The sequence below is a fragment of the Anolis carolinensis genome, unplaced genomic scaffold (genome assembly GCF_035594765.1).
Source record: "Anolis carolinensis isolate JA03-04 unplaced genomic scaffold, rAnoCar3.1.pri scaffold_52, whole genome shotgun sequence".
NCBI lineage: Eukaryota > Metazoa > Chordata > Lepidosauria > Squamata > Dactyloidae > Anolis > Anolis carolinensis.
Window position 1 is genome coordinate 110,459 of NW_026943861.1, and position 14,542 is coordinate 125,000.

General features: G+C 41.5%; 1 protein-coding gene across 1 annotated transcript; it reads right to left on the bottom strand.

Annotated features, from left to right (window-relative positions):
- Nucleotides 1–416: 416 nt before the first annotated feature.
- LOC134295002 (zinc finger protein 420-like) lies at nucleotides 417–14,491 on the bottom strand. Its single transcript, XM_062966954.1, has 2 exons — nucleotides 14,194–14,491; nucleotides 417–7,569 (listed from the first exon to the last, which is right to left on the bottom strand). The coding sequence occupies exon 2, from the start codon at nucleotides 7,279–7,281 to the stop codon at nucleotides 5,617–5,619; it is 1,665 nt and encodes a 554-aa protein (XP_062823024.1). The 5' UTR covers nucleotides 7,282–7,569; nucleotides 14,194–14,491; the 3' UTR covers nucleotides 417–5,616.
- Nucleotides 14,492–14,542: the final 51 nt, after the last annotated feature.

Consider the following 14,542-nt stretch of genomic DNA (forward strand, 5'->3'; position numbering starts at 1 on the left):
AACTTGGCACACAGACTTAACATTGCCTGCTGTAGATACTGACAGATGTTTCGGGACACTTGCCCCAGAAATCTGAGAGTTGTAGTAGTTCACTCCCATCCAGAGAGCACTGCAGCCAGGCGATGAACAGCCAACAACAGATCTGGACCACACTTGGGACACAGACCCAAAATGGCCAACTTTGAATACTGGCAGGGTTTGGGGAACATTGACCCACGATTCTGGGAATTGTAATTCACCCACTCCAAACTGAGAATACCTAACATTCAAAGACAAATAATGCCTTCTTCAAATAACCCGGGAATCGCTGGGTCCCCAAGCTAGTAATTAATAATAATAATATGGTTTATAGCTGCCACATCACAATCTGTTTTTTAAAATAATCTATATTCAAAGACAAGAAAAACAAAAACATGTTTATACAAATTACTAATATTGTTTATTATTTTTTTTAAAAAAATTCGTACATCCTTCGTTTTACAGCAGCCACATAATATTCACTACAATCTACATTACATTGACATTTGGCATCTACTATTATTTTTACCCTCGCCACCGTGTTCCCTCCCCCAAGTCACTTTTTTTATTTATCATGTGTCCAAAATTCCATTTCATTCCCTCTTGTGGAGGTAATTTTCCCTCTTTCTTTGTGAATCCTCTTCCAATACATTTTCTCCAGACATCATCACAACCACTTTGTTTCCAGATCCATGCTAAGACTTCTTTCTATTTGAATGTTCATTGTGTCTTCTATCTCTCTTAATACTTTTCCCTAGAAATTATTTACATATTGACACTGCTACCACCTGTGTATGTATGTTCCCAATTCTTGGCATCCTCTCCAGCAATTTTTTCAGTATTTTTCATTCATATTTTCTATTCTTATGGCTGTTAGGTACCATTTCCATATCAACTAATAGATTTCTTTAACTCGAATTGATGGATTTTTCAAATGTCTATGTCCCCATAATTGTGACCACTCCTTTTCATTGATTTTCATTCTTAGATCTTCTTCCCAAATCTCCTTGAGAGTGTTATTCTTTACTTTTCCTTCGTTAATTTCGATTAATATTTTACACATTTTACTGGTTATTCCTTTCAAATTTTTATGTTCCTAATCTTTTCTTTTTTCATTCCAACCTTTAGCCAATCCCCTATTTTATTTAAGTTTTTTCCCTTATTTTTTATCCATCATATATTTTTATGTTTTGGAAATTTCTTTTCAATAATAATTGGGGTTATTATTGAAACATCTGTTATTAACTTTCTCCTGTATTCGTTCCATATTTCTAATGCATTACTCAACATCGGGTTCCCAATTGCCCTGATTTCTTTTCTCATAAACTCTTTGAAAAAAATATTCCAAATTTCTTCCTCCGCTTTTCCTGAATCCATTATTAACCATTCTACATCCTCCTTTTTATCAGTCCTTCTATAATCAGTCTGTCTTTGCTAATACTCCTTTTTGAGATCTGTACCATAACTGTTTGTTTAATCTATTTCTTTGACTGCCATTACAGTATTTATCATCAGTCTGCCTTGAGTCCCCTTCGGGGTGGAGAAAGGCGGGGTAGAAATGTCGCAAATAAGTAATGTATTCAGCTCTTCTTCAGTAATCTGAAATGGCAGCACTCTAAATAGGAAGTTTATCCTCAGAAGTATTTTCATTTTTACTATTGCTATCTTTCCAAACCAGGATAAATGTCTATTTTCATATTCTATTAATATTTTTGAACTACTTTCCTCAATGCTACTACATTTACCTCATCTGTTTCTTTTAAGTCTTTTGTTATAATTACTCCCAGGTATTTCAAGTTGTTCTTGATTCTAATTCCCATATTGGTATGTTCTATAAAGTCTTTTTCTTCTTACCTTGTATAATTAAATAACATCATTTCTGATTTGTTCCAATTTACTTGTTAACCCGTTGTTTTCCCAAATATCTCTCAATGATCGTTTATCCTATCCATTTTACCTACCATATTTTTAATAAATAACAGTGTTTCGTCAGCAAATAAGCTCACCTTCTGCTTTTCCTTTAATCCTACCTCTTCTAAATTTCTGATGGCGTTTGCAAATACAGTAGAGTCTCACTTATCCAAGCCTCGCTTATCCAAGCTTCTGGATTATCCAAGCCATTTTTGTAGTTAATGTTTTCAATATATTGTGATATTTTGGTGCTAAATTCATAAATACAGTAATTACAGCATAACATTACTGCGTATTGAACTACTTTTTCTGTCAAATTTGTTGTATAACATGATGTTTTGGTGCTTAACCTAATTTGATGTTTAATAGGCTTTTCCTTAATCCCTCCTTATTATCCAAGATATTCACTTATCCAAGCTTCTGCCAGCCCGTTTAGCTTGGATAAGTGAGACTCTACTGTAATTCTATTGCCATACAGGGCCGGCCCTAGGTAATTTTCAAGAGTAAGCGAACAGAATTTTGCCCCCCCCCCCCAAGCAATCACTGAAAAATAAAAATGTTGGATAAGCGAAAATGTTGGATAATAAGGAGGGATTAAGGAAAAGCCTTTTAAACATCAAATTACATTATGATTTTACAAATTAAGCAACAAAACATCATCAAATTAAGCAACAAAACATCAACAAATCAAAAGAAAAAAGCAGTTCAATACTTGGTAATGTTATGTAGGAATTACTATATTTACGAATTTAGCACCAAACATAGAACTGGGATATAGGGAAGTGTGGACTCAGATAACCCAGTTCAAAGCAGATATTGTGGGTTATCCTGCCTTGATATTCTGGGTTATATGGCTGTGTGGAAGAGCCCTGAGGGTCCTTCCACACAGCCATATAACCCAGAAAATCAAGGCAGATAATCCACCTTATCTGCTTTGGAGTGAATTATATCTAAATTGTAAGAGACCTACTATTTGCATGACCTGGAAGAGGCCAGGCGAGGCAGCCAGGGAAGGCAAGCAGGAGAGCAGTGCCTGATTCGCCTTGTGGTTGGACCGCCCCCGTCACCATAGCAAATAGAATTGGCGAAAGAAGGCACCCAGGTCTTGTTCCCCTTGTGACTGTAATTTCCTTTGTCACCCCGTCATTAATGGCTACTACTGCTGAATTGTTTGAATAATATTGTTCTAGTAATCCTTTTATTCCACTTCCCATTCCAAATTTATTCATAATCTCCCTTAATGTCTACCATCCCACACAATCAAAAATTTAAATATATCTAATGCTAGTATCCCCGCTTTTAACTTCCTCTCTCGAGACACATATTTTGTTTAATACTCTCCCTATCAAATGTGACACTTGTCTTCCTTTTACAAACCCAAATTGATCTTTTTATATATATTTGTATACATTTATTCATTCTATTGACTATTACAGCTAATAATATCTTTGCATTCTGATTACCTAATGATATGGGCCGATGTCTGTTAAATCTTTATCAGGTTTTCATATTACAGTAGAGTCTCACTTATCCAACACTCGCTTATCCAACGTTCTGGATTATCCAACGCATTTTTGTAGTCAATGTTTTCAATACATCGTGATATTTTGGTGCTAAATTCGTAAATACAGTAATTACTACATAGCATTAATGTGTGATGAACTATTTTTTCTGTCAAATTTGTTGTATAACATGATGTTTTGGTGCTTAATTTGTAAAATCATAACCTAATTTGATGTTTAATAGGCTTTTCCTTAATCCCTCCTTATTATCCAACATATTCGCTTATCCAACGTTCTGCCGGCCCGTTTATGTTGGATAAGTGAGACTCTACTGTAATATTATTAATGACTTCCTCCATGACTCAGGTATTTTCTCTCTTTACACTATTTCAATATACAATTCTAACAATTTTGGAGTCAATATTTCTCTAAAACCTTTATAATATTCTGTTCCCAATCTGTCCAGATCTGAAGCTTTCTCAGCTTTTAAACTCTTAATGACTTCCTCTATTTCTGTACTCTTAATAGATTGTTCCAATAATTCTTTTAACAATATTACAATATTGGCATTTTTTTAAAAGGACTATTTCACAGAATCATAGAATCCTAGAGTTGGAAGCGACCTCATGGGCCATCCAGTCCAACCCCCCGCTAAGAAGCAGGAAATCACATTCAAAGCACTCCTGACAGATGGCCACCCAGCCTCTGCTTAAAAGCCTCCAAAGAAGGAGCCTCCACCACATTTAATAAACATAAAAGACTCAACAACACAGACCTACACAATAACAACAAAACTAACAGAAAAATGAAACTAAAAAACTCTCACTGCATGCTGATATATATGTCTATTTACTCACTTTAAATGCTGTTCTGTATTTACTCTTCCATTTTTAATTATATTGAACTAATTCCTAAAACCCACAATAAACAAATATCCCCTCATTATTATAACTAGTAAATTAGTAGTTCCCAATCTTGCTTGTAGTTAAACAAATATTTCCCTTCATCAACTTAGTTAAATTGTCTTAGTTAAATTTAAGAATCTTCATCAGCTGATGTCATCAATCTTTGTCTTCCATCCTCTGCAATTAGGGAGAGATGCTGTGTATCCTAAAGGACATTTCGTCAATGGTAATAGTAAGGACTGAACAGTCTCAATTACTACAGGGGGTTTACTCTAAGGAGGTATTATTATTATTATTATTATTATTATTATTATTATTATTATTATTATTATTATTATTATGTTTATATATACCCCACTTTATCTCTCCCGAAGGAAACCCAAAGGAGCTTACAATTAAAAGCATAATTTACAAATAAACAAATATTTCCCAAGGTCACAGTCCAATAGTCAGATGTCAGGAATGCAGTCACCACAGTTCATAAAATAACAACCAAGAATGCAAGAGTACAAACCAAAGTCAGAATTCCAAAGTCAAGCCAGAGAGGCAGGGATGCAAACTGAAGCCCAAGTCCATAAATCAAGCCAAGCACTCAGTCCAGAATTTAAAGTCAACCATTTAGGGTACAACAGAGTCCAGAACAGGATTATAGGAACAAGGCCAGAGTCCAGAATTCTCTCTGAGAGGCAGCAGAGCCAAGATCCAGGGCAAGAATATGAATCTATGTTGTTATCTGCTACAAAAGAGCTATTCTTTTCCAGAACCCTCTTCTCATGAAATCTCAGCTGGTGCTCATTTCAGAAAGCCTTCACAGATCATCCCAGAATCCTGCAATGCTTTTCTCGAGGAGGAAAAGGTCAGGTAAACCCCTTCCAAGCTGGCTGCAATACTGAGAAAAGACCTGCCCCCAGAATCAATTTCCTGAATTTCCAGAATGCGATTTCCTGCTTCTTAGCAGGGGGTTGGACTGGATGGCCCATGAGGTCTCTTCCAACTCTACTATTCTATGATTCTATGAGTCAGTAAAGCCAGACCACATAAACTACTGTACACGATAGATACAGACCTAGGTGGCGGCTTTCATTTTTCTGTCCATTGTCTCATTTTTTTCTGCCTGGGACCCTTGAGTGGGGAAATTTTTTTAGTAGAACTAGGAAACATGCAGGCAGGAGTCATCTAGCTGTGTGTGAGTTCTTTCATGTGTAATGCATGCTGAACCTTGTGTGCAGCTCTTTCCAGAGTCCATGCATTTATGTGGCTTCTCTCCTGTGTGGGTCCTTTCATGGATATGCAGACTTGCATTGTGACTCTTCTGTGTGGGTCCTTTGATGGGAACGTAGATGTGCACTCTGACTGAAGCTCTTTCCACATTCCATGCACTTATGTGGCTTCTCTCCTGTGTGGGTCCTTTTATGGCGACGCAGATTCGTACTCTCACTGAAGCTCTTTCCACATTCCATGCACTTATGTGGCTTCTCCCCTGTATGGCTCCTTTGATGAATGTGCAGACTCGCATTGTGACTGAAGCTCTTTCCACATTCCATGCACTTATGTGGCTTCTCTCCTGTGTGGGTCCTTTTATGGCTACGCAGATTCGCAGTCTCACTGAAGCTCTTTCCACATTCCATGCATTTATGTGGCTTCTCCCCTGTGTGGATCCTTTGATGGGCATGCAGACTTGAACTGTGGCTGAAGCACTTTCCACATTCCAAGCAGTTATGTGGCTTCTCCCCTGTGTGGGTCCTTTGATGGGAACGCAGATTTCCACTCTGACTGAAGCTCTTTCCACATTCCATGCATTTATGTGGTTTCTCCTCTGTGTGGGTCCTTTGATGGATATGCAGTTGTCCACTCCAACTGAAACTCTTTCCACATTCCATGCATTTATGTGGCTTCTCTCCTGTGTGGGTCCTTTGATGGATATGCAGTTGTCCACTCCAACTGAAGCTCTTTCCACATTCCACACAATTATATGGCTTCTCTCCTGTGTGGGTCCTTTTATGGAGACGCAGATTCGCAATCTCACTAAAGCTCTTTCCACATTCCATGCAGTTATGTGGCTTTTCTCCTGTGTGGATCCTTTGATGGGAACGCAGATGTCCACTCTCACTGAAGCTCTTCCCGCATTTCATGCATTTATGTGGCTTCTCCCCTTTGTGGCTCCTTTGATGGGAACGTAGATGTCCACTCTGACTGAAGCTCTTTCCACATTCCATGCATTTATGTGGCTTCTCTCCTGTATGGATCCTTTGATGGATACGAAAACTTGTACTGTGACTGAAACTCTTTCCACATTCCATGCACTTATGTGGCTTCTCTCCTGTGTGGGTCCTTTGATGGGACTGCAGATGTCCACTCTGACTGAAACTTTTTCCACATTCCATGCATTTATGTGGCTTCTCCCCTGTGTGCATCCTTTGATGTGAGCGCAGCGTTCCACTCTCACGGAAGCTCTTTCCACATTCCAAGCATTTATGTGGCTTCTCCCCTGTGTGGGACCTTTGATGGGTACGCAGATGTCCACTCTGACTGAAGATCTTCCCACATTCCATGCATTTATGTGGCTTCTCCCCTGTGTGGGTCATTTGATGGATACGCAAGCTTCCACTCTGACTGAAGCTCTTTCCACATTCTATGCATTTATGTGGCTTCTCCCCTGTGTGGATCCTTTGATGGGAATGCAGACTGGCACTGAGACTGAAGCTCTTTCCACATGCCATACATTTATGTGGCTTCTCCCCTGTGTGGGTTTTTTGATGATTATGTAGATGTACACTCTGACTGAAGCTCTTCCCACATTCCATGCATTTATGTGGCTTCTCCCCTGTGTGGATCTTTTGATGTGTACGCAGATGTCCACTAAGAATGAAGCTCTTTTCACACTTCGTGCATTTATGTGGTTTCTCCCCTGTGTGTGATTTTGACAAGGAATGGAGATTTTCCATTTTTTTACGTTTATGATTAAAATATTATGCCAGAAGTTGACAGATATGTACTACTGAACCAGACAAGTTTTCCTCTTCTGAGTCTTTGTATTGATTGCTGTAGTCTTCTTTCCTCTTTACCAAGCCCCTCTTCTTACAGCACAATCCTCCCTTTCCTCCTTGAATACACAGGTATGTAGCTTGAAATATAATTCCTGCAACTTATTTCTTGTTCTTGTCAGTGCTGTGTACGTTCATTTCAGTCCTAAAAAAGGTCTGTGTTCTTCACAAGGTTCATCCAGAGGTTACCTGCCAGAGAAATGAGAGGAAAATCTCATCAGGAGTGGAGCAAAGAAAGATTTCACTGGATATGAAAAACAATAGCCTAGTGCTGTAGCAAATGCAGGGAAAGAAGGGAGAGAGACTGGCCCAACTCAGAGAGCCAATTGCCAAACAAAGAGAAATCCCTGCTCAGATACAAAGGGGATTGTGGCCCAGGATTCTGTGAATGAGATTTCTTGCACTGCAATGTGTTGAGAGTGGAATTCAACCTTTGTAAAGGAAGACCTCTAACAATATGGTCAGCTTTGCCAAGGTTGCAAAGCAATTCCTGTCTGGATCTAAAAACAAGCTCTAGAAACAAAGTAAAGCATTTTCCTGATCTTCTCTATCCCTGCAGCATGATCCCTGCCCCATATTTCTAAAGCAAGGCACCTGGAGACACTGAGAGAACATTAGGCTGCGAAGTTCCTTGACATATTGTATTATTACAAGACCTATACTACGAAGGTATGTGACCTCAGGCAGAACAAATGCATAGAGAAAAACAAAGGAAAATGCAAACTTCTACACTGAGACCACAAAAACAGAGATAAGGATGCAGAAGCACAGGGTAGAAGGTACTCAGTCTAGCTTTTGGACTGGATGGTCTTTGGGGACTTCCAGGGAAATAATACTGTTAAGTTTAAGTTGGTTAAAAAAACCCTAAAAATCAGTGGACGTGCAAATATTTATTGAACTTTATTTATTTATTTACAACATTTCTACCCCACCCTTCTCACCCGAGGGGATTCAGGGCGGCTTACAACTGGCAAAATTCAATACCTAACAGATCAATAAAAACAGCAACACATTTAAAACCATTAACAATAATCCATAAAATACATTAGTCAAGCTAAAAACATATTACTTAAAACCATTCTTCCAAGGAACCACTGCACAAAAACCTAAGTTCAGATCTTAGGGATCTAGCTGGCTCATATGAGGAGATACATTCGGATAAGTAAATTGGGCCAGAACCGTTTAGGGCTTTATAGGTCAAGACCACCACTTTGAATTGGGCTCGGTAGCATATCGGCAGCCAATGGAGCAGCTTAGCAGGCTTGTGGTACTCTCCCTGTATGCCGCTGCAGTTATTAATCTGGCTGCTGCCCTTTGTACTAATTAGAGCTTCCAGGCTGTCTTCAAAGGCAGTCCCACGTAGAGTGCATTGCAGTAATCCAAACGGGATGTAACCAGAGCGTGGACCACCGTGGCCAAGTCAGACCTCCCAAGGAACGTGCACAGCTGGCACACAAGTCTGAGTTGTGCGAAGGCTCCCCTGGCCACCACCGAGACCTGGGGTTCCAGGAACAGCGATGAGTCCAGGAGAAGAACCCCCAGACTGCGAATCTGAGTCTTCAGGGGGAGTGCAACCCCATCCAACACAGGCTGTAACCCTATGCCCTGTTTGGCCTTATGACTGACCAGGAGGACCTCTGTCTTGTCTGGATTCAATTTCAATTTGTTCGCCCTCATCCAGTCGGACACAGCGGCCAGACACCGGTTCAGGACCTGGACCGCCTCCTTAGTGACAGGTGGGAAGGAGTGAGAGAGCTGGACATCATCTGCGTACAGATGACACCGTACCTCAAAACTCTGGATGATCTCTCCCAGTGGCTTCATGTATATGTTGAACAACATGGGGACAGTACTGAACCCTGCGGGACCCCACAAGTCAATGGTTGTGGGGTCGAGCAGGCGTCCGCCAATGACACCATCTGGGAACGCCCCTCCAAGAAGGACCGGAGCCAATGCAAAACAGTACCTCCGAGACCCATCCTGGCAAGGTGCCCCAGAAGGATACCGTGATCGACGGTATCAAAGGCCGCTGAGAGGTCTAGCAGAACCAGCAGGGACACACTCCCCCTGTCCAGTTCCCGGCGTAGATCATCGACTAAGGCGACCAAGGCTGTCTCGGTACCATGCCCCGGCCTGAAGCCAGACTGCGCCGGATCTAGATAATCAGTGTCATTCAAGAATGCCTGGAGTTGTGCAGCCACCACATGTTCCATGACCTTGCCCAAATAGGGGAGACTGGAAATAGCCCAATAGCTCTCCTATAGAGTGGGATCCAGTGATGGCTTCTTTAACAGCGGCTTGATCACAACCAATTTGAGGCTCGCTGGAAAAATGCCTTCCCGAAGGGAGGCATTCACCACCACCTTCACCCGCTCAGCCAATCCCCCTCTGGCTTCTCTCACCAGCCAGGATGGGCAGGGGTCTAGGATGCATGTGGTAGCCCTCGCCTCTCCAAGCACCTTGTCCACATCCTCAGGCTGAATCAATTGAAACAAATCCATTAAAATAGGACAAGCAGGTGCTCGTGCTACATCCTCGGAGACTGCCGTTAATATGGTGTCAAAGCTAGAGCAGATCAAAGTGACTTTGTCCGCAAAGAACCGAGCAAATGCTTCACAGTGGGCTGCCAAGTTGTCAGGGATCTCGTCTTGATGGACGGGATATAACAAACCTCTGACAACTGGGAACAGCTCCGCCGGATGGTTCTTTGCGGATGCAATATTAGTTGCAAAGAATTCTTTGCAGCATCAATTGCCACGGCATATGCCCTAGAATCATAGAATCATAGAATAGTAGAGTTGGAAGAGACCTCATGGGCCATCCAGTCCAACCCTCTGCCAAGAAGCAGGAAATCGCGTTCAAAGCACCCCCGACAGAAGGCCATCCAGCCTCTGCTTAAAAGCCTCCAAAGAAGGAGCCTCCACCACTGTCCGGGGGAGAGAGTTCCACTGCCGAACAGCCCTTCTCACAGGGAGGAAGTTCTTCCTGATGTTCAGGTGGAATCTCCCTAAGATAGGAACATAGCAGTGTTCAGTTTGACTTGCTCGGCTCCGAGCGCCACACGCACTCTAGCCCCCTCTTCTTTCACTTCATCGTTGCCAGCTCCTCGGTGAACCAAGGAGATGGTTTAGCTCAGGTACTCAAAAGGGGACGTTCTGGAGCAATCGTGTCTATTGCCCTGGCCACCTCCTCATTCCAGAGAGAGACCAGAGCATTGACAGAATCACGAGCCGAGGTGTCGGGAAACTCCCCAAGAGCCATCAGGAATCCATCTGGATCAATAAGCCTCCTGAGGCAGACCATTTTAGTAGGTCCTCCACCCCTGCGGAGGTGCAGTAAGTCTAAACCTGATCAGGTGATGGTCGGTCCATGGCAACGGAGCGATGGTAAGCTCCTCCACACCGCCACTTTCCTCCCATCCCTGACAGAAAACCAAGTCAAGTGTGTGCCCTGCTCTTTGGGTAGGGCCAGATACTAATTGGGACAGCCCCATGGTTGCCATGGTGGCCATGAAGTCCTGAGTTGCACCGGAGGGAGTGATCTCGGCATGGACATTGAAGTCCCCCAGCACAATAAGTACCGTATACACTCGAAGATAAGCCGAGTTTTTCAGCCCTTATTTATGAGCTGAAAAAGCCTCCCCCGCTTATATTCGGGTCAAGGTCAAGCCAGCAGCGGAGCCTGGAGGGCACAGTATGTTTTCTTTCCCAAAACCTCCCTCCTTCTCCTCCCAGGCTGGTTATCTTATATTTTTTTGAGAGAGAGACAGAGAAGAAGAGAATGTTTTCAAAAGCAAAAGGAGAGTGTGAGAGAAACCCTTGCAAGCCAGATTGCATGGGCAGAAGGGGAAGAAAAAAAGATTCTTGAAAATTTGCACGATTCATTGCTATTGTTATTGTTATTATTACTACTACTACTACTACTATTGCAAGAACATTTGAGTCCAAAGGGAGGGAAGGAGGGAAAAGAGAGCAACAGAAGGTGTGTATTTCTTTTTATTCCTAAAGAAACAAAAATGAGGTGGGCTTTTTTGGGAGGCGGAGAGAAGTTTTAAAAAGCCTTTTCTGGCTACTTTTAGAGTTTGAAAAAGGGAGAAAGAAAAGAGATGGGAAAGGGCAGAAAGAGGACAAAGTTGTTTTTAGGGGGGCTTTGTTTGCATTTCTTCCTTGGGTAAATGCATGCCTCAAAACTTCTAAATATTTATATAGATGTTCCCCCTACAAATACATTAATATATGAATTTTCCCCTATGTTTACAGGTCTTTGCAAATCCTATGTAAATATAGATAACTAGAGATTTCCATGTACCTGTATATCTGTTCCTATATGTATACATTAATTTTATATATGAATTTTACCCTCACATGTTTGCAAGTGCAGAGGGAAAATGCATGTGCACGTGCGCGCGCGCACACACACACACACACATGTCTAGATAGATATAAACATTGATAAATTGGGCTTGGAAATATTGCAGGAGGAAAATGCACATAGAGAGAGGATTTGCAAAGGTTTCAGGGGGAGATACACATGTGAAATTAGTATATATAATGAGAGATCTATATCTAGCTCTGCATTGTTTATGTAGGCATTATATGTTTGTCTGTTACTATATTGGAAGCTGGTCTGAGTCCCAGGGGGAGAGAGATAGGGCAGGGGACAAATGAAGCTGTTGATGATGATGATGATGATTATAAAGTTATTGTGGCTTTTCCACTTATAGAGTTAGTTTACTGTTTTTCTTTGAAATACAGTAAATATTCAAAACATTTAACCCACTGATGCCTCAATTAATGTAATTTTATTGGTATCTAATTTTATTTTTGAAATTTACCAGTAGCTGCTGCATTTCCCCCCTTGGCTTATACTCGAGTCAATAAGTTTTCCCAGTTTTTTGTGGTAAAATTAGGTGCCTCGGCTTATATTCGGGTCGGCTTATACTCGAATATATACGGTAATTGGGACTGCAATGCCAGGCCCGAGACCACCCCACCTAGCTCAGGCAGGGAGACTGTAGTGCAGCAGGGGTGGGAATGATGCCCTGGTTATGTCGTATCATTGAAAATAGAAATTCAAGGGGTAGGTAGACAGTGGTAAATGCGTTCTACCATTGTAGCAAGTTTCATCCCAATAGCTCTAAAAAAGAGGGAGAAAGGGGCCCTGGAAGCTCCCTCCCTTGGGCAATTACATAACAAAAAAGTAACTAAAAATTTACTTTGCCATCATGCAGCCCTGCTTAGCCCCATGTGTAGCACTAATTGTAGAAGTTAGATGGCCTTCCTCAGAGCATCTACTTTGGCAAACAATATTGATGCGTGGTTGTCTAGAAACAACTGATATTCAAAGACCTCAACTTGGACTTCCCGTTTAGGAACGGCGGCAGATGAAATGACGAAAGGCTCTGTCCATAGTCATTAGCAAGATTAGTGCCTCCAATGAGCTCAGAATAAGGGCAGCAGTTCACCTGGCTACACATAAATAAGCCAACGAGAAGTGCGGACCTTTGCAAACTTTGCAATGGCGGTGTTGATAGGGGAAGCTGTGATCTCAAGGTTTGTAGCCAAATTGTCCTTCTGCAACTGTTTTCAGCAATACTGCCAACCCGCGACTACCTCTCCCAACCGGATTACCTTCCCTCAAGACCACCTTGGAATCAAAGACTATTGCAAGAGGGAGGAGGAAATGAAACAAAAATAATGTACTCTGTTTCCCCGAAAATAAGACATCCCCAAAAAATAAGACCTAGCAGACGTTTTGCTGAATTGCTAAATATAAGTCCTCCCCCAAAAGTAAGACCTAGCAAAGTTTTTGTTTGGAAGCATGCCCAGCGCCCGCCAAACAAAACACCAGAACTTGCAGGATCGGTAAATGTACATACCAGTTGTACATGGAAATAATGGTAATAATATATTAAAATGTTATATTATCTATATTTATACAGTAGTAACAAGAAATTCTTGACAGGAGTCATAGTTTGTCTGGTTTGGTTATGTTGGTTTGTGTTGACAACTACTGTACAGTATATAATAAATGTTCATTTTTTTTGTCCAACAATAAATGTGAATTCTTCTTCATGGAAAAATAAGACATCCCCTAAAAATAAGACCTAGTTTTCGGGCCACTGTCCCATGTTAGCCGACCCAAGTCCCTGTGGGAAGATGGTGGCGAGATAGAAAAATAAAGTTACTTACTTACTAATTACAACATGCACACCTGCCTCCAACAGACAAGAGTTCTTTCTCCCACCCTGGACCTTCCACAGATATATAAACCTCCCTTGCCTAGTTTTCCAACACACCTCACAGGATGTCTGCCACAGATGTGGGCAAAATGTCAGGAGAGAAAGCTTCTGGAACAAGACCAGAAAGTGCGAAAGACTCAAAAAAAATTAACGACTCTCTATTGGCAAGTATTTCATTACAATGATTTACACTGTTAACCTATTGCATACGAACAGGAATATCTAACTGATACAGACAAACAGGCTTAGCACAGCAGGATAAACCGCTGTGTGTGGCAGAAAAATCATGCTGATTAAAAGGTCGGGAGTTTGAGCCTGGGCCAGGGTGAGCACCGGTTGTTAGCTCCAGCTCACTTGCCCATCTAAGCAGGTTGAAAGCCAGAATGTGAGTAGATAAATAGGTACCTCTTTCAGCAGAGAGGTAATAAAGGCGCCATTAAGGACATCAATCAAGAGGAAGTTCCTTGACATGGAAGATGGAGTGACACCACACACCCCCTCTGCCCCCCGTGACCAGTGTCAAGCACAGCCTCCAAGATGCCGAAAATAAGATGGGGAAAAACTGTCTTTACCTCTGTCTCTGTTGTCTGTCCTTATTAATTGTAGAATCAGGCACTGAATGTTTGCCGTGTGTGTGTTCGGTAAAGCCGCTCTGAGTCCCCTTTGAAGCGAGAAGGGCGAGGTATACTGAAAAGAAAAGACAAGGAATTGAACCAAGATCAATACAAGGAGATGATTCAGAAAAATAAGATTATTAGGTTTCAAAATAATAAACAATAATATAGAAGATAGATAAACTTTGGGGGGGATTCTTTTTAGTAATTTAAGCAATGGATATCAGGGTAAGAGAGATCAAAAACCGGGAGTAATGCAGTAACACATGGAGTATTTGACAAAGTACCAAGCAGTGATCCAAGGATG